Here is a 22047-nt window from a genome sequence, read left to right on the forward strand (position 1 = left end):
GTTTACGACTGTAAGTCGTTCTGGATAAGGGCGTCTGCTAAGAAATAAATAATAATAATAAAAGGCACAGTGACAAGAATGTCAATACTAGAGAAACAGAACTAAGAATCACTCAGAATGATAGTGAACATCACAGGACAGTAAGAGCAATGTAAAAAAAAATCAAATGACATTAGAAGCAACTTGCTGTAAAAGAAAAAAAAAACATGATCTGCTAAATGATTTTGAACAGAGTTTTTCCATTTACTAACTGACAGTAGCAGCAGTTAAACCACCTGATAAATAATGAACAGTCACATTATATTTATTTTTAGTAATAAAACTGGTTCACTGTACAGCACAGAATACTGGGATTGCACAATCTTGTACACTGCAGGGAATTATGCACAGAAAAAAATCTAAATTATGCAAAATGATGCAGTATCTCTGTACAAGTATGTGCAAAGTAACGCAATTATTGTGCAGTTGTATTAGCAGAGTAAGTTTAAAAAAAAAAAAATCCAAGATTGAAATAAAGGAACACCAACTCTTTAAGTTTGCCTTCTGAAAGAGAACTCCTCCGATCAGGACAGGGCAAGATTATACAGAGAGTTGCTGCACTCAGCATCAGCTGTATTTGTTACTGCATTTATGTATCTGAAAGCTATGCTTTCAAATTAGGAAGACGGTAAGCTGTCAATGACCAAACAAGTCGATGTCAAATACCTGTCCAGGAAAATCTTTTACTCTCTCTTTTGCTGATATATCAGCAAAGTGGGACCTTTGTCGTGGCATTTTCTGGCAATATCGATCAATGCTACTTGACCCTCAGTGTGATCTGACATTTTTCCCTGTCCTTCTCTGTTAAAGGCGATATGATGTAATATTACGCGCCTATGTGTGGTGATACGTTTTATGCGTAAAATTACGCGGGCGCGTAATTCCCCTGGGTGTAATCTTGGACTACCTAACATTACCATTGGCAGGGTAATCCAAGATTAGTGCTAATCAAGACTTAAAACCAACTGATAACGGTTATAAAAACAGCTTCAACAACAACAACATTACCGCATTTTCTACAGGAAGAACTGTCTAGAAGAGATAAGATCTATTATATTATAACTGACTTTTGGTCCCTACTTTTACAAGGAAAAAATTAATTTTCCATTTTTAACTAACTATAGTGTAACATAATGAGGGCTTCTGATTTTTGGTTTTAACTGATAAAACCCGATAAAACACCCCTGATACAAAAATAATGAAATCGGTGGCTAGCCAATAAACACCGGAAAAACTGTGGAAATGGTTAATCAATTCACATTGACATTACCCTTTTCCCATTAAAAAATAAAACCTACTACAAAAATAATAATAAATACATTTCCCAGAGCTGCTGGGCAATGTCCCGCCTTCCTGACTTGCATCTATCACTGATTCATTCTCAATACTTTAAACCCACCCCAACTACTGAATGACAGCACATTCCTACATTTCTATTGGAGACTCCGCTTGCGAGATTTAAAATGAGATTACAATCAGGATGGAGGCTTGTTAGCGGGATTTCAACCTGTGTTACAGTTAAGATACAGAGGATTTAAAACAGAATTGTGGTGAAATGTACAAAAATGCCTACACACAAAAACCCCAGAAGAATGTGCCCGTGATCATAGGGATTTCGTTGTGGAAGACAGCAAAGGAAAGAAGGTACAACTTAAGTGTGCAAGTACTGTCGAATTAATACTATACATATTTTGACACACAAAAAAAACGCTCAAGCATTTTGGAAAGTAACCGAAAACACTAATTTCATACAGTATATCAAAAAGGAAAGCCCCCCAAAAAAAAAGATTTATATAAAACTTGAAAATTGCTAAAAATAAGCACCAAAAAATACAATTAATAAAACTCGAAAAACAGAAGCCCTAAACATAATACATTTTTGGCTAATCACCCTTTGCATGAATCTCAAAAAGCAAATCAAGTTCAAGCTGCCAATTGGGGAATTTAAAAGACTTAAATAAATCCTTGGTTTAAAGAGGCTTCTTAATTTGACAGTCAGCTTGAAATTGAATAAATAGGCCTACCCTGGTTTGGTAAATTTTTTGTTCTCCAATATGAGGTACATAAAAAAATGGAGATAACAGTAACAGTATAAAAAGAGTTAACATGTGTTTGTGGAGGTTGGAAGGAACCAGTGGAACATTATTACAAAATGTTCCTCATACAGCTGTATTTTTAGAAATACTATACAGGTTACCATCTCATTCTATCAAAACATGCTTGTCATCACTTCTCCCTGGGCCTGTTTATGCAGTTGGTTTTAATCTTGAACCTCAAAAGAAGGAAAAAAATATGGCATTTTACACATTTGCTGTAATCTCACAGGAATAATAAAAAAAAAAACACACACATCTAGACTTCTCTCTAAAATAGCTTTTTTTCCCCCTTAAAATCTGAAGTACATAATTACATTTAAATAAAAAAATATAATTGATATTTTCTTTCTTTTTATTTAAAATATCACTTCTCTAATTTAAACTGAATTGTAAGTATAACTGATGGATCACTGAAGGTTACAATCTTGTAGGTTTACCTGTTGTTATTTCTAACGACCACAGAACATTTAAGTTGCTTCTCCCTGCCATGATCTTACTGTCACTGAAAGATGTTTAGATCTAACGCCTCTTAAACTAAAACACACATATGCAGCTAATAAGTATGTATTGGGGATGTTTCAGTAATAATTGGTCTGAAAACGTACAGAAGCAGTATTGGTTGAATGAAACATTTTAACAATGTGTTTAAATTATCCCAGGATACATGACCATTGCTGTAATTCCTTCATGGAATTTGGGGGGGGGGGGGGGGGGTTGTAAATCTACAGCAAAGTCTGTTCTCCTTCTTACGATTAACAGTGAACTCTTACAACCCTGAAAAATATGTTGATGGGAAGATAAACTACTGTTTTAGTTTGCAGTTGAAATAAAAAATAAATAAATAAACTGTATGAACTGCTAAGCTTGTATGAGCTTCAAATGCACATAAGTTATTGTGAGATCAATACTGCAGAACATCTGACATTTCTCATCTGCCCATGACACCTTCTGAGATGTTGCAAGAAGTAGACCTGCAGCCAAAGTCCTTCAACAATGATGGACATCTCAGCCAAATGATCTGCCAGGTCAGTCTAACCATACACTTCGGGGCAGCAGTGTGGAGTAGTGGTTAGGGCTCTGGACTCTTGACCGGAGGATCGTGGGTTCAATCCCAGGTGGGGGACAATGCTGCTGTACCCTTGAGCAAGGTACTTTACCTAGATTGCTCCAATAAAAACCCAACTGTATAAATGGGTAATTGTATGTAAAAAATGTGATATCTGTATAATGTGAAATAATGTATAATGTGATATCTTGTAACAATTGTAAGTCGCCCTGGATAAGGGCGTCTGCTAAGAAATAAATAATAATAATAATAATGTACTAAGATGGGCCAGTCGCAGTGCAAACATACCACTGTTTGAAGAGAGCCGCGAATTACATTCCTCATTATATACATCGATATAAATACTGGATAATTGATTCAATAATTACATTTTTGTAATGCGCATAGTTAATAACATTATTTAAGTTTATCAACAAAACTGTACCAAACCCTTGCTATTTACAGTATTTCTGCCACAGACAAGCAGTGGGCGTGCTCTTCTTCTCCTGCTCGTGTTAACTAGCATCTGATTTGCTGGTCCCATCCCGTCTTGAAAATGCTTTGTAATTACGCCCCTCTGTGTATTGACTGTATAAACAAACAAACAAACAAAAAAAAAAAAGAAAGCGTGCCACCTTTGTCCAGAGCAGGATGCCAGGCTTGTATTACTGGCAAATAGCCTGTAAATAAATTGTGCACATTGAAGAACACTGACTGTATACAGGTTTGCGCTTCTTTGGAGTTTCAAAATGAGCTGTTATATAATGAATATTTAACAATACTGTAGCGGCAGCGGAACTGGAGAACCAATCCTGTCCAGGGACAGCAGCAACACCCTCCCAAATAGGGGGTCACGGAGTAAGGGAGCAGCAGGGATTGGAGGGGTGCTAGAAAAGAGGAGGAGTCAGCTTTTCTTAATGAAAAGCAGGGGATGTATCCACTCTCTTTTTTTTCTATAAATTTTAAACCAGACAACTGAAAGTTCCCCTGTATGCAGACGATAAATTAGTTTCTCAAAGGGTAAAACATTAATGGAGGTGCGGGCAGATTGAAAAGAGGCCTGTTTACTATCGTCAAGGTTTTGAGCGAGACGGTGGATCTGGCATTGAAACACTGCACAAAAGCTTTTAGTTTAGTCAGCCATGTGGATATGTTTTTATTTTTCCAATTCTCTCATAAACCTCTAGACAACTGATTCTATATAAAGCAGAAAATTAATGACACTAGGAAGAGAGAGCTGCTTGATTCAGGATAAAAAAGGAACCTAATAAAGATGTTTTTTCGCAATATTTAACCTTTGAAGTTAACACACTATGATGTTCGACTGTTCTGTATCTTTGCACAAAGAAGCCAGATTTCTTGCCCCAACAAAAAACTTTCTCTTACAGAAAACTAGAAAGGAGGAAAAAAAGAAGTGTAAAGACTGTTATGAACAAAGAAAATAAGCATTGAAGAAATATAAAGATTGGGAAAAATATTCAATCAAAGTAACAACTTATTGTTTATGGATATGCAATGTCATGGAGTGACCCTAAAACCTGTCTTCCCTTGTACAAGGTGCAAGCACCTTTTTTGAGTGAAAGGTATATGTGGCAGAGATGGATGGCTCTTTGATAGAAACAGTTTAAATGTATTTGAAGTTTGCCCACTGATGATGGAAATGGGAATGTAGAGATGGGAGCCCAGCTAACAAGATTTAAGTTTTTGCAGGTATCAAGTAAAGACCCTGGTCGCCCACACCTGTGATGTAAAACGCTGGATGCACAGGCCTGTCACGGTGTTCACAGAGCCACTTCGATCTGAGCAGGAGGAGAATTTGAATCTTGCTGGAAACAAGCTGACTTATTAGATATGGATTGGATGCTATAGAATGAAATACATTGCTAATAGTAATGTTGTAGGATTCTGTATTTTGTATCCTTTTGAATAAGTCTGTGTGAGGTCTGAAAAAGAGAGCTCCTGGTATCAAAAGATCAGGCCGGCCTGCTAAAAGTTCCAAACCTCCCTTATCAGGCAAAAGCGTCTCTTGCAATTAGACTCAGAGCCTTAAAAAATTCAGATCCAGTGAGAGCAGAATGGCAAACTCTATGGAACAGAGTTAATATGCCAGAAGCAATCGAACTAGGATAGGTATGTGGTTTGACTATAGTAAGAAAAAACAAAAGTATTTAAATAAATAAGAAACCTAATATACTGAGCATCAAAAGAAATGTATCATTTATATTTGAGCATCAAAAGTAAGACCCCATTCGATACCATTGAACTTGATCTTGCAAACTGGCATGGTCCATGCTCTGAGGGTCTCTGAAAAACTGACTGCTATTTGGTCGTATTCAGAAGTCCCTGCCTTTTGAAGACAGTTCTTATTTTTCAATATAACATAACCTCCTGCAAAGAATAATGAAGTTAGTCACTGGAACTGCTGCTGTTCTGACCTGTATTTCATTGTAACACACACGTGGAGAAGATGCCATCTTGCCTTTCTTCAAACTCCATGTCTACGGAGCCCAGCTCGGATCTCAAATTTCAAAATGGAAATGCTATTAACCACGCGGAGAAAGACATATTTTCACTATCTTGTAAAGTGCTTTGTGATGGTGCTCCACCATGAAAGGCGCTACATAAAATAAAGATTGATTGATTGACTGACATGATCCTTCATTCGAGACTGTTCTTACTTTCTTCACAAATAAGGCTGAGTAACTAAACAACTTATGAATTTCCATGGTGCACACATATAGTGTAGGATTAATTCTGTTTAAACTGTGTATGATGTAATGATATTAATCCATACCCTATGTTGAATTCTAGGTCTGATCAAATGTATGACTGCATTCCAACTGAATATATGGTTAATATTTTTCTTACAAACATACCTAGTATATTACTTTATTATACAATCTACTTCATATTTTCAGGGCTGTGTTCAAAGGTTCGAAGGTTTATTCGCTAGCCAGGAATTCGATGGTAGTTCTAAACCTTTGACGCTTCATCAGGCGACATTCACACACTGTTTTTTTCTCTGTTATAGTTGTTGTATTACATTCCACTACCATATTGTTATATGTAGTAACTCTATATGGATTGGAGCAGGGTATATTATGCCAAAGCACTGGGGGGTACCGATAGCAGTTGTATTGCTTCAGTAAAATATGTAGTGAATACCTAGTGTACAAGACAGTTAAGAGAAGTGCTACAGTATAATATGTTTGAAACATACAATATATATGCTAACATTGATCATTTTAATTTCGAAAACCGAGAACCATCCGCCCCTCCCTTCTCCAGCTCGTACTATCCAGAGGCTGAACTTTCGTCATTTGCCATCTTGACAGCAAAGCACTGTATTGCGTAAACTGTATTGAAATAAATGTCTCAAAAACCCTCTGCTATTTGGGATTTGTTTTGTTAAATGTCCAGACGACCAAAAAAAAAAAAAAAGTTGAATGCAAACTGTGGAGGCACAACCAATCTTCGGGGTCGCTTAACAAGTGTAAGTTCATATTATTATTATTTTTAGTAGTAGTAAAATGGGACTGATAACCTGCTTGAAATGGTGACTGTTAAATAAAGCTTTGTTTTGCCTGCTGTTCTTTTATTGGCTGCAAAAAGGTGCTGCTGCAATGCAAGCTTACTGTATATATCACAAGCAGCATCAATTATGTGTACATAAACAACGTGTATTTTTACTTAAATTACAACTCCATGATTACTGTTCTACATGTGAATGTTTTATTCCATTTATATGGATTACTTGCAAGATAATAGAATTTTCAATCCAATATCAACTAGTAGCTATGGTGACGTCACCAGTAAATTATGCAAATTAGTACCATTGAACTTTTAAACCTTCCTTCGGTAATGTGTTACGAAGCTTCAAAGGTCAAAATGTACCCTTTGTTACAGCCCTAAATATTTTTATAACTTAAAATAAAAGAAATTATTTTTACTTTTAATTTTTATTTTTTAATGTTAAACAAGTACGGATATATGATAACACTGAATTGAACCAAAGTCGAATATTGTCTAAAAAAATTCATATTTTACATGAATCCAATTTATAGCCAGAATTCTCTTATTATTGTAGAATAAATATTCATATATACAGTGCAACCTTTGATTCCACTTAAAAATGAATATGTTTTATGGTAATATAGTAGGAAATAATTGTGGTAAAACCCTAGATAAATTTATATAAAATATTCGTCAGGCACAACTGAAGCAGCATCTCTAGATGGTGTCCACATCAATGGATGCTTATCTCAAGATAGCTTAATGATTTGTGCCTACAATAACTTTATCACGAATAGACACCACAAGACACAATCAGAACACACTTAAGTGGCAGGTAATTCTTTGGGGAGATGTGATTTAACATAAATCATGAGAGTGTCAATCAGACTCCCTTGCTGCAGCAGAGGGAATCCATAAACCTTACTCTGTGAGCCATTGCACTGGCATTAGAGGACTCTAGTGCTTCGAATGTGTAGTGCTTGAGTACTCAAATATGCTGGTACTTAAAATTCACACCCCGATACAGAATCATACTGTTACTCTGTCATTTTACATCAGTGGTAAATAACGCTGGCCACTTGAGATCCATTCAATTCTGGGTTTTTGTTCCAATCAGGTTCTAAATTAGTTTTGATCCTGTAAATATTTGTTTGGATATTTGTTTGTTTTTCAAAAAGTAATAAAAGCCATTATTGTTGCTCTGAACGCAGGCAGACAGCACAGCAGCAGGGGCAGGAGGCGTGGCCATGGCTTCTGTGTGTGTGCCTTTATTTTACAGCAAGACCTTACAATGTGTAGCACGTTAAAATAGAAAAATATCCCAGGAGTAAAGAATGAGTTGTGTAGGACTTACTTTACCCCAGTGAATTAACTACAAAACAAAGGATGCCAAATAGCAGTTCAAGTTAAACGTTGTTTTGTTTATTCCCGAAATAAATAGTACATAAAGTTAACAACGTATTTTCTTTTTTTTTTCATTCCTTGCCATCGCCGTTTGTTCACAGCCAAACTCAGCTAACAAGGTGAGGTTGCTGAAGACAGTTTACTGTCAAAAGTCATACGCCATGGCAAGACTGAGCACAGCAACAAGACACAAGGTATTTATACTGCATCAGCAAGGTCTCTCCCAGGCAGAAATTTCAAGGCGGACAGGGGTTTCCAGATGTGCTGTCCAAGCTCTTTTGAAGAAGCACAAAGAAACGGGCAATGTTGAGGACCGTAGACGCAGTGGTCGGCCAAGGAAACTTACTGCAGCAGATGAAAGACACATCATGCTTACTTCCCTTCACAATCGGAAGATGTCCAGCAGTGCCATCAGCTCAGAATTGGCAGAAAACAGTGGGACCCTGGTACACCCATCTACTGTCCGGAGAAGTCTGGTCAGAAGTGGCCTTCATGGAAGACTTGCGGCCAAAAAGCCATACCTCCGACGTGGAAACAAGGCCAAGCGACTCAACTATGCACGAAAACACAGGAACTGGGGTGCAGAAAAATGGCAGCAGGTGCTCTGGACTGATGAGTCAAAATTTGAAATATTTGGCTGTAGCAGAAGGCAGTTTGTTCGCCGAAGGGCTGGAGAGCGGTACACGAATGAGTGTCTGCAGGCAACAGTGAAGCATGGCGGAGGTTCCTTGCAAGTTTGGGGCTGCATTTCTGCAAATGGAGTTGGGGATTTGGTCAGAATTAATGGTCTCCTCAATGCTGAGAAGTACAGGCAGATACTTCATCATGCAATACCATCAGGGAGGCATCTGATTGGCCCCGAATTTATTCTGCAGCATGACAACGACCCCAAACATACAGCGAAAGTCATTAAGAACTATCTTCACCGTAAAGAAGAACAAGGAGTCCTGGAAGTGATGGTATGGCCCCCACAGAGCCCTGATCTCAACATCATCGAGTCTGTCTGGGATTACATGAAGAGAGAGAAGCAACTGAGGCTGCCTAAATCCACAGATGAACTGTGGTTAGTTCTCCAATGTTTGGGCCAACCTACCTGCCGAGTTCCTTCAAAAACTGTGTGCAAGTGTACCTAGAAGAATTGATGCTGTTTTGAAGGCAAAGGGTGGTCACACCAAATATTGATTTGATGTAGATTTTTCTTCTGTTCACTCACTTTGCATTTTGTTAATTGATAAATATAAACTATTAACATGCCTATTTTTGAAAGCATTCTTACTTTACAGCATTTTTTCACACCTGCCTAAAACTTTTGCACAGTACTGTCTACATATACACAATCTATATAAAAATCACTAAAAAACTTTTTCAGGAAGTTGGGTACTGTTTAAGTGAGGCATTTCAAAATGATGTGCTTGCCTTTTTTCTGTCCCATGAGATTCTGACTCACTCTAAAGCAGCACAACGCTTTTTTGACCCAGATGGCTTTCCATGGCTTTCACTATGCGTAACATAATGGATTCAACAGCCAGCTGCCCAGAGAACTGAGGCAGGAAAAGAGTTGAATTGAGCTATGTGACTAATGTGGATTAAAGGAGACAGGCATACTGTTAAAATATTGCAATTATAGTGCATCAACAGTGAAATGATAGGTACATTTAAAGCTCCCTAACATGAACCCAACATGGCAACATATATGCCCTGTCATGTGTGTAAATTCAAAATTAGAGCAATCAGTATGTTGAAAAATTTGCCAACCATGACATATATCATCAGTAACATATGTAAAGAATAGTACAGAATGAGAATTAGTACCAACATGTTTAATCACAATTTGTTAAGCAATTCTCCAAATATGTCATTAACTGTGACAGAGAGATGGATGAATGGACAGACAGACATCTCGCTTTACCCCCAGAATCCGAAAACATATCCTAAATAATGTTGATACCAAGTTTCAAGACAATTGGATAAGCGGTTCTCAAGATGTATGAAAACATGTAAGTGTGACGAAACAGACGGACCGATATAAAGACAGACAGACACCCGCTATATCGACAGAAACTACTATTCTCAATAATTTAAGAAATAATGTTAATGTCAAGTTTCATGACAATTGAAAAAGTGGTTCTCCAGATACAATTATATTATACTTCTACTATATCCCCAACAGGGAATAACAAGGAAAATGTGCATGCTTGTCTGCAGCATATAACTTTACTGAATAATTAATTTTGTTTATTAACATTTTAATATACAGGATGGGAGACAATTTTATAAGAGCAGTAACACACTTCCTGGTGTTCAGATATGGTCCAATATCTATACATAAGCTGTCTAACACCATGATTGATAGATTACACCATTTTTTCCATCAGCAAAATCAGTTGGATTACAATTTCTGTTCAGTGGCACACGTTAGTAAGAATAATATTAAACATAAAACCCCAACTGACAATGCTAAAAATACATTTTCCACATTGGCAAAAGGTACTAAAGCTACGCTCTGACTCACATCCACTGAGCATGTTCCTCTTGACCTTTTAAACCACAAAGCAAGTAGAGCTCAAATTGAAACTTTAAAAAGTGCTTGGTTTCCAGCCATCTCACACAACAATCATATCTAAGTAAAGCAATAAAAAAGGATGGCGCAGGCTGATTTCACAGAAGAAATCTCACAATAAATCTATGTCATGGATAGCCTATTCTATTACATTCCCCTTAGCCAGTGCTATCCATCTGGAGGGTGCAGTACAGTATACCTCAGTTCTGTCCAGACCAGAGTGACATGCAGAGCTCAGCATTATTAATGATTCCACTGAATCATTAATAAAGTGTGTTAACCAAAAATGTCAAAGACCAGGCATGGTTATTTGTTCAAAATTATGTGAAGCTAGGGGGCTCCTGAGTGGCGCATCTGGTAAAGGCACTCCGCGTGGAGCACAGGATGTGCCCTATAGCCTGGAGGTCGCCGGTTCGAGTCCAGACTATTCCACTGCCAGCCATGGACGAGAGCTCCCAAAGGGCGGCGCACAACTGGCCAAGCTTTGCCCGGGTGGGGAGGGCTTAGGCCGGCCAGGGTGTCTTCCACTGACCGCGCACCAGCAACCCCTGTAGACTGGCCGGGCGCCTGCGGGCTTGCCTGTAACTCTGAGGTGGCTGCATGTCGGGCCTGCAGAGTGAAAAAAAAGCGGTCGGCTGACAGCACACGTTTTGGAGGACTGCGCCCCTAAAGATTCTTATAAATAAAATCAAACAAAATTAAATCTGCATTAACATTCTACTTCTTTAAGTTCATCTCTGTCTTAAGGAACTGTATTGTAGCCTTCCATGGCTTCCTGTTTCACTGGGGTATAAAAATGAGGTAACATGCATATGAAATCCATTTGTCATCCATCACCATGGGGAAAGGCAAAGAACTCACAAATGAAAAGAGACAAATGGTTGTTGACATTCATAAATCAGGCAATGGGTACAAAACAATAGCTAAATATACTAAATATACCACTTACCACTATTAGGGCAATAATTAAGATGTTCAAAACCACTGGAACAGTGGTAAACTTGCCTGGTAGAGGACGCAAGTGTATCTTGCCCCCACGCACAGTGAGGAAGTTGGTTCAGGAGGCAAAGGGAAATCCAAGGGCCACAGTTGGAGAATTACAGAACTTGCATCTTGGGGTCACCAAGTCTCCAAATCTACAATTAGATGCCACCTCCATGCCAATAGGCTATTTGGAAGGGTTGCCAGAAAAAAGCCTTTATTGACAGCAACCAACAAACGTAAGTGCCTGGAGTTTGCTAAACGGCATTGGCACTTCGATTGGAACCGGGTGCTATGGTCAGATGAGACGAAAATAGAGCTCTTTGGCCACGCACACCAGCGGTGGGTTTGGCGTCGAAAGAAGGATGCGTGTGCAGAAAAGAACCTCAAACCTACTGTAAAATATGGTGGTGGATCTTTGATGTTATGGGGCTGTTTTGCTTCCACTGGTCCTGAGGCCCTTGTTAAGGTCAACAGCATCATGACCTCTACCCAGTACCAGGACATTTTAGCCAAAAACCTGGTTGCCTCTGTCAGGAGGCTGAAACTTGGCCGCAAGTGGATCTTCCAGCAAGACAATGACCCCAAGCACACGTCAAAATCCACAAAGAAATGGTTAATTGACCACAAAATCAACATTTTGCAATGGCCATCTCAGTCTCCGGACTTAAACCCCATTGGAAACCTGTGGTTTCAATTGAAGAGGGCAGTCCATAAGCGCAGACCGAAGGATATCAACGCTCTGGAAAGATTCTGTATGGAGGAATGGTCCAAGATCCCTCCCAATGTGTTCTCCAATCTCATTAAACATTATAGAAAAATATTCAGTGCCATTATCCTTGCAAGGGGAAAGTACATCTTTATCAAGGGTGCCAATAATTTTGCAGGTGACTCTATATATTATTATTATTATTTGTTTATTTAGCAGACGCCTTTATCCAAGGCGACTTACAGAGACTAGGGTGTGTGAACTATGCATCAGCTGCAGAGTCACTTACAATTACGTCTCACCCGAAAGACAGAGCACAAGTGACTTGCTCTGGGTCACACAATGAGTCAGTGGCTGAGGTGGGATTTGAACCGGGGACCTCCTGGTTACAAGCCCTTTTCTTTAACCACTGGACCACACAGCCTCCTAACCACTGGACCACAGCCTATTTAAAGGGCTGCTCTGATTAACGGATTTTTTTTTTACAATTTAAATCATGCAGAATTTTTTTTTAATTTATTTTTTTATACAAAATAAAATCCACCAAAGAGCTGCAGTCCAATCTTAAGTGAGCAGAGGTGGGACAAACAGTTGAAAGTATTATCTGCCTCAGCTGAAGGTCTTGAGTAAGTTTAAACAATGGGAGAGTCAAAGATCTGCCCCTTGTTATGCAGGTGTCCAATCATGAGAGAGCAGAAGTGGGACACAAATATGCTAGGGTAAGCTGTGTAAGAACAGCTGAATTTCACAAGAAATTGCTTATTATAAAGACTGTTATTGAGAATTATATTGAGGACTTTGAAGTAATATTTCAAATTACTTTTTTACAAATTAAAAAATGTCATCAGACAGCGGAGACATTGTAGTCGATTTGGTTACGAATTAATTTTCAAGAAGAACTCTCTCAGAAACAAATTGAAGAATGTTAAAAAAGGGAAGTATCCACATCACAAATACCCGAACCAACACAGGAAGGGAAGGGATATGCTCGCCACTTCCAAAATTAAAATTACTAAAGGTATCCGTGGCTTACCGGTAGCTGTCAATTAAACAAATTGTACTGCTGGAACTGTATTTTGTTCAGCACAGAAACGGCAATATGGAACAGCACTGGCTACAGCAATCTAGGATGTCTACCGAAGTCAACACAAAAACATGAGCGTTCCCAAGTCACTTGCGAGCCACTGCAACACTCAAAACTTTTGGACAAACCCGGACTGATGTTTAACTGGCCGAGCAGAAGCATAGGGATACAATACATCCCAATGTGCAAGTAAGAAAAAATCGTGAAGTTCTTAAACGCTTGATTGATTCTGTTGTTTACCTTGTTTAATTGGCATTCTGAGGGCACGATGAAGGCACCAATTCCTCAAACAGAGGTAATTATGTGGAATTACTTTCCCTGATTTCTGACTACGACAGCATGTTAAGCAATTAGTATTACTATGCAGCACAGCCATTGTAAGATTGTTACCCTTATTAAAAATGTGGACCGATTAATGGACCGATCAAAAATTAATTGAGTGACAGCCCAAATTATATATATATATATATATATATATATATATACACACACACACACACACACACAGTAGAGGGTCAATTATCTGAACTAATTGGGACCGAGTTCGCATAATCGATTTGATTTACCTACTGATGATATATAGCTAGTAACCTATCACATTAAGCAAATTAAACACATTAAGCATACAAAATTACAAAGCTTTACAAATCATTAAATTAATGCAATTCAGTAAAACTTTAACACCTACAGTTAAGGTAATGAAATACTGTCATTAAATGTACCAAACAGAACGAGATGACTGTTTTAATTTGCTTAACTGCAACAATTTAGAACACACAATGCTCCATCTAAGGTTTTGCTGGTCTTAATTCTGGTGCTGACAGGCCAATTGAGGTCAAAGGTTAAATATAAAATATGGCATATTTAAAAATAAAAAAGTTATTGGTACTTTTGTGTCATTGGTCTGATCTGGGAACCATTTCGGGTCAAATATTTGGTGACCTCTCACAGAAAAAACATTTGACCTAGAGACGTGAAACTTGGAAAATCTTATATCTCTATAGCACCAACATTCCTGCCAAACAAAATCCATGAACCTTCAGTTTCAAGGGCGATTGACTGACCAATAGGAGGCTGTGTGGTCCAGTGGTTAAAGAAATGGGCTTGTAGCCAGGAGGTCCTCGGTTCAAATCCCACCTCAGCCACTGACTCATTGAGTGACCCTGAGCAAGTCAATTAACCTCCTTGTACTCCGTCTTTCGGGTGAGACGTAGTTGTAAGTGACTCTGCAGCTGATGCATAGTTCACACCCCCTATTCTCTGTAAGTCGCCTTGGATAAAGGCGTCTGCTAAATAAACTAATAATAATAATAATAATAATAATAATAATAATAATTTCCATAAATGTTCTCTTAAAGCTTGACCAAATGGAGCTGGAAAGTCCAGTGATTAATTGCCCCACATAGGACTAAAGTTACTGGGCTGTGTGCTTATTTTCATTGCTGATATCACAGGAGTGTTGACTGTTTTGACCTTCTTTCAAGATGTTGGTCCCCATTGGAAATGGCTGAAAAGCTCTTGAACAACAGTGTTCCACTGATATTCTTTCATTGGATCAGTGAATATAATTGAATGATTTCAACCAAAACATATAGATTAGGATGTATTGAGCATTTTAGATTTGACCCAATTTGAGAGGGCATCTATGCTTTACACGCAGTACTCCTTAGAAGAATCACAAAATCGAAAGACTGGAAGGCAAGCACATCAAATCTAAACGACAAATCAGTCCATCTCTCTTGGTCTTATGAAATACAAGCCTAACCTAAATAAACACCTGGTTTTGCTTATTGTTTTTTTGTTTTTCTCTTTTACCCCTAGTGTACTCTGGGTGATGAAGTCCACTCAAACTTCAACTCTCTTCTCTCCCTTTTGCCTTATTAGCGTCGGCATTGTACACTGTTAATCTGAGAGAAAAATAAATGGCAGGGCGTGTATTATAATGCAGACCTCAGATGGAATTACAGTGTAAAACACTGTTTGTTATTTTTTAAACTTTTAATTGTGCATTTTAAAAACGTTTGTTACCTATATAAATAAAATACAATCTTTTTTGTGTCGTTTCATAAATGTATGCATATGCTGTACACGTTTTGCGTTTTAAACCCTATATTCTATGAAAAAATGTCATAATGCAGTGTCTTCAGTTGACTTCATTGCTTACCTGAGGCTGGAACTGTCTCTTCATTGTCATGCTCCTCATGCCACTCCATAGTTCGATGGTAGCTAAGCATGACTTCCCAGAGGGCTTTGCAGAGATCAGAAAGGCAGGGAATGTAGCTGTCTAGAGTAATATGCTGTGAAAAAAAGACACAGTCTAGTGAGACACTCTATAGCCAAACTCAATTTGCAACTTCCATATATATAATAAACCTCTGAATTTGTCTGATTCACATATAACAAATAAATACATTGGTTATCATAGAGGGTCTCAGCAAAGCTTCTTCCAATTAACCAGCATCTGAAACAATCCCAGCAGGGTCCATGTCAGATGACTCCACTGTTCTTTATTTAAGAATCTAATTTAAATAATGGAATAAAGCTCCCTTTACAATAGAACACAGTGACACATTGAAACAAGAATGGTCAATTAATTGTGACTAAACATTATGTTTTAAGATTTCCCAAGTCAAGCTAGTTGATTTAAAAATAAATTGAAATACTTTGTTAAAACGTTTCATTTAAAGTGTGCAATGTTTTCATTTCACCTTTAAAACCCTGCTTTAAAGAGTAAGTAGCGGGGTTCCAAAAAAATATAGCATTACACATCCCCAGGTTTTGCTAGAACGGTTTAAATAAGGTACCTGTGATATTTTCATTGTTAATATCCTGAGAACTTTTTACACTTATTGTTTCAAAGCTATTTTCAAAATGGCCACTCTAGTGCACTGATAGTGAAGGATTATTGCTCACATTGTCAAACAGGTAACACAGCAATAACGATCCATGATGTGGTATGGAACAGAAAAGCCAGAGCACTTCTTGTTATGTTTGTTTTTTTTTAAATCGTTCTTTCTGCACTGATTTAGAGGACAGATCTCAAACAACAGTGCACTAGAGAGGCCATTTTAAAAAGAGCTTTGAAACAGACTAAGTGTAAAATGTTGTCAGGATGTTAACAATGAAAAGAGAAATTACTGGTACATTATTTAAACATTTGTAACACATGGAGACATATAACGGTATATTTTTTCGGAACTCCGCTACTTACTCTTTAAATGAGAGTATAATTAAGTTCTATAACTCAACTATAAGCCCCCTTTTTAAGTATACATGTCAATGTGTATTCTTCAAAGGATTTAAGCATCTTTTCACAGGATGCAATAAAGCCACATTAATTGGATAGTGACATCTTCTCCATACTCCACAATCAACTATAAAAGACATACAAATGCAAAGTTTAAGTTGCATAAAGCTGTGCAACGTAATTACGATTAAAGTAAACATTTATAAATGACTGAGTAGTTTAATTTAACATCCCTTGTATAACAAACTGTACTCATATACCATATACCTCATATACAACACGCTCCACTGGTTCTAAAATGTGTAAAAGGTTACGTTATATTCTGAAAATAACTCCACTTCGTTACCAAAAATTACACATTTGATTTACAATTTTGCACACAGACCTTCAACCAATGTAGGGATGCAAATCAGTTACGATCGGTTCATTTTTTTTTTTTTTTAATCAACTCTTTTAGCTGTTTTTGACATCGTCGATTTTCGGTAAAACCAAAAAAACGAACTGCATTTGTGGAGATGAGGAAAAGGGACATACCATTAATACAAAAGTTCAGGAATGGCCTTCGCAATCACCAGATCTCAATCCAATGCTTTTGACTTATCTGAAAAAAGCTGTAGCCAAGCATTGTGTTTTCTGTCTGAGCTGAAGGAAATGTGCAAGACAGAATGGGCCAACATTTCACCAACAAGATGTGAAATACTGGTTAAGAATTATCATAAATGTCTGAAAGCCATAATAAAACCAAAAGGAGGACACACAATACAAAAGCAGGGGTGCCAATACTTTTGTCATGAACAAGTACTTTAAATGAAATAAGTTAGTTTGCATTTTGATAGATTATTTAAATTACTAGAAATTGTGAATTTTGCTTTCTGATTTATTAAAACGTGGTTAAAGTTTGCTAAATGCCTGTCCTAATCTGCTATGTTGCATTATGTTATAATAAGTGTAGGGTGCCAATACTTTTGTCTGTGACTGTATAAAACACACTTATTATTCAAGCTTTTGGCCTTGCATCACGATACTAACAAATATATACCTCAACTGCCATACGATATATAATGTCAAGAAAATCACTATTCATCGACACATGATGAACCGTTATACCCCTAATAACTTATTGTTTGCTTCTAGTTTTGTGAATTGTCATTAAAGATTGGAGCAAACACTTGTCAAGTCTATTACTGTATATGACCTTGTCTACTGAAATCTGTTGAAATTCATATGGATTAGCAACCAAGTGTCACAGCTGTGGCGGATCAATACAATGCAAGCAGTAAAATAGTAATCTGGACATCAGTACAGTACATTGATGAAGGCACTAGACAAAACATTTCTATACTTGGACTTAGTTTCGTACAAGTTTTACTATTATTTTGATTAAGCGTTTTTGAAGTTCTGGATAAAATAGACCTATATATATATTTTTTTTTTTACTCTAGACGCACTGTTATAAGTTTGATTGTATTTTCAGAAGCAATTCAAACTTGACCTGTCTGAAATCTTTGCCAGACTGAAAAACACTAGGGAGTAGCCTATCTGGCTAATTATCCGACATAGAAGAAAGATTAACAGTTTTAATTTCCGTTGATACTGCTTTCAAACAATTGACTCAATTATTCCTTTGTAACAGCTGTGGAAGCATCTGTCACATATTGAAGCAGGAAGATCTATTATAATATATTTTCAGTGAAAAATAGATCACCAGCATTCATGAGTAGTGTGAATTATGGCATCTGTTTTATGAAATCGGAATACCATTCTTGAAAGTTTGGTCAAGGAAGACACAAGAAAAATGTTTTTTGGAGAAAAACGTTAAGGATATAATTCTTCCTTTTTTTTAAAAAAGGAGAAAAATATATGTATTAATACAGACTTAAGTGTTATCATGGAATGTTTCCTTAATTTGGTATTATTGTTTAAATCATGTTTTCCCTTAACAACTCCAATTTTCAACAATTTAAACAAGTTAAACATATAATAATGTTTAAATTGCAAAGCTGCAAGAAAGATAAAGTAAAAATATCAATTAAAGTCACCTAACACCTAATCTAATGGTTTTACTCATACAGCCTTAGGACACTTTCACTCCTAGTTCACTTGGAAGTGATGTGAATCATGGTTTACTTGCAAATGAACACATTTTTTTCAAGTTTGCTTCGGTTCGTTTCACACCAGAAAAATGCAAGCGAACTTGAGCGTCTTTTAAAGTGCATTCAGATCGGTTTGTTTGGTTCACTTGCAGCTTCATCCAGACCACAGTTCTATTTGTTTCACATTGCACTTTTTCAAACGTACTCAGCTCTCTTGCTGATTACTAGAGAGGAAGTTCTCTCTGGAAAAACGTTTTCAAATCATGCTCAACATGGAGAGTATTTTACATGACGTGTTTGTGCTGTTGTCTGTGTTATTTTGGTATATTTGGTGCTTACAACATCAAATCATTGCAGAAGAAACGTAACATGCCAAAAGAGCGTCAAGTAACTGTCGGAAAAACACTGTTCTTTTGGAGGAAATGCCAGAGACAATCATTATGAAAAAGATATACCTGTACATTCAACCAACTGCAATTTAGCTGTTATTGAATAATAATAATAACTTATTGTGAATGTTGTACGTGTGACAGTGTGGTGAGCTACAGATGCAACAGGAGCTGGTTTACTAAACTCAGGTGGAGCAGCATAAATGCAATAGTGACTAATGTCTGTACAGACAGTACCGCTTTGTCTTGGCACAATGTTTTCCCTGTCAGTGTATATGGTAATTATAATAAAGCCAGACGTAATAAATCATGCTAAATCATTATTCAATTGTCATTTTATACTTTCATTGTTCGTGACAGTTTTGCTATTATACTTAAAAACAGGCTTGCTGCAATAGTAATTCAATCTCAAAACACTATTAACGTCATTTCATTGAATAGCCCCAGATTGCGCCAGTTAGTAAATTAGCCCCATAGTATTTTTTGTGCGATGTGCTGTTGTGTACATGTGACATTATGTTATTCTCGTCTGATGTGTAGGTGTGTGTTTTTTGACAATCCCTGCATTGCGTATGTGCGACAAGGGAAGACATTTTACTTGGTGCTTGCTGAAATTGCAGAAAGTTGAAACGGAGCAAAGTGGCAAACGTACCAAGTCCCCTTCCAAGCGAACCGAGACCACCATTTCAAGTGATCTCGGTTCACTTGGTTTGATGCACATGATTACGTGGTTCTCAGAGGTTTCACATATCACTCCAAGCGAACGGAACCGCACTTAAATCTGCATCAAAGGGTCAAACAAACTAATTGTGAAAGTGCACTCAGTGTTTGATATGTATTGTAAGGCATTCCTGGTGCAGCATTTAATTGTTTTATTAATGGCACTGCAAGGTTATTCTACATGGTTCAATGCTTATAAAATACAAAAAACCTCAAGCCATGTCAGTTTAAAGCACTGGAAAGTTCATCAGACTGTCAACAGTATGCAGAAAAGACTTTTCCTCTTTTGACAGAACCTTTGTGATTTTGTAAACATGCAGAATATAAACAAATATAAATATTATTCTACCTTGAATTTAAATACCTTTATTAAAAATGTGTTTTGCATTATGGGCTGTTGCAAAACCTTTGAAATCCCTTCTGGTTGTATGCTGGCAACCACCTGCTCACCCACCTGCGATTGCGGCACTGAGCCTCAGACTACGAAACATCTGCTGCAGTGTCCGCTGCTCGAAGGCATATGCACAATCAATGACCTTGCAAAGAACAACAGACAGGCAAAAGCATGTGTAGAAAAATGGTCAAACGTGTAAGAAGATTACAATTTAGGCTTGAGTAAGCAGAATGTAGGAATAAATCAATCCAATAGCCTCCCAGCTATTACTGGTAAATAAAAGGGAGAGTGAGACAAGGTTATGTAGCGGAATTTAAACATCTGTTCAAATATGAGGACAAAATACATAATTATAATATTAATTGACATTGTCGCAAGAGACTGGCACAAAACAAGAACATTCTTTGTGGTGTGTGGAAAGAAAGAAGCAAATAATGTCATCAAAATTAACATGAAAAGCCAGGCAAAAGAGGACTACCTTCTGCTTGGCCTTAGAACAAAGGGAGATTACTGAGTTGGATTAAGCACAAAAAGGGCAGAAACTTTGTCAGAATCCCAGATAGAAACATTCCATTAAAATGTAACTTAAGGCAAACATGCATATGGGGTATTCCTTATACTACAGTTACACTAAGACAAGTTGTGGTCTGAGCTATTTTCGCCTATTTTTTACTGTTAGAGTTGTGCCTATAACTCTTTAACTATAAAGGTTACAGGCACATGTCATAGATAACAAAAAACATAGAACAAGAGAGACGCTTTTTAGGAAAAAAAAACCCAACAACATTACTTATTGTTTATACAATTTTAGAGTGGTGTGACAGAGAGAGAAGGTATCTGAGCTAGAAATTTCCCTCCCAACCAGAAAGGACGATGTGTAAGGCTGGTGGTATGCTTTCCCATAGACAGGACGGCTTGATGGTAGGTGGTAACCGGAAGTCGGACATTTTGGAGTAAGCGTGTAAATTTATCAAAAGATGTCAAGTCTACACACTGCAGGAAAAGAAATGAAACTCACCGAAACAAAAATGCAAAAGGGAGCACACTGAATGCTGAGTGACTCTCATCAAAAATTAAGGACAAGTAGACTTACAGCTGAAATGTATCAGCAGACAAGACAAAACATTTCTTATAACCCTGGCTCCCTGTAATAGAAATGTAACCGTTACCTAATGGGTGTTTACCTGGTAAAGACCCCGAACCCCGAATAAGCTGCACGAGTGCATAAGAGGACAGCACACACAGATCTCAGCGTCATTTCTCCTTCAACCCTGCTGTAATCATCGATGCAGCGACTTTGAAAGTTAATGGTTAAGTTTCAATTTCAGGGAACCATGGTTATGATAATAACCTAACGTTCCCTTTCAAGTACGAAATGTAACCATTACCTCATGGGTATGAATACCAAAGCTGTCACAAGGGCAAGATTGCAGAACAACTGCAATGCTACAAGGCTAAGCCGAGAGGCTGCCTTGTGCATTACCATTAGAAACCCCAGTAGCAAGTAGCCAGGGCTAAAACATTGAGGGAGAAACTCCCCTCTATGCCTGTGTTGTAACGGTAGACCCTGCAGCCGTCCTTAATACTCTAGGTTCTAAAGCCCACAAAGTTGCCCTGCCCCTGAAGGAATGGGCAGTGAGCTTTCTGGAGGGAGCAAGTTGGCCAGCTCATAGGCAGTCCTGCCTAAGGAATGTGGTACTACATTTTAAAATAATGGAAAAAATGCATAACTAGCTCTGAGGACAAGAATAAGGGATGATATATATTGGTGGA

General features: G+C 37.6%; 1 protein-coding gene across 4 annotated transcripts in view; it reads right to left on the reverse strand.

The window, feature by feature from the left end:
• Window positions 1-22047, reverse strand: part of LOC117400301 (syndetin) — a 171470-nt gene that overhangs the window by 80351 nt on the left and 69072 nt on the right. For 3 of the 4 annotated variants that reach the window (XM_034000044.3, XM_034000043.3, XM_059022015.1), the window contains exon 13: window positions 15596-15728. In XM_034000044.3, the coding sequence (XP_033855935.2) occupies window positions 15596-15728 (133 nt within the window). Of the gene's footprint in view, window positions 1-11066; window positions 11267-15595; window positions 15729-22047 lie in introns of those variants that run through there. The other variant, XM_059022016.1, reaches the window with a different exon arrangement.

This window comes from Acipenser ruthenus, chromosome 4, assembly GCF_902713425.1.
Source record: "Acipenser ruthenus chromosome 4, fAciRut3.2 maternal haplotype, whole genome shotgun sequence".
In the NCBI taxonomy this organism is placed as follows: Eukaryota; Metazoa; Chordata; class Actinopteri; order Acipenseriformes; family Acipenseridae; genus Acipenser; species Acipenser ruthenus.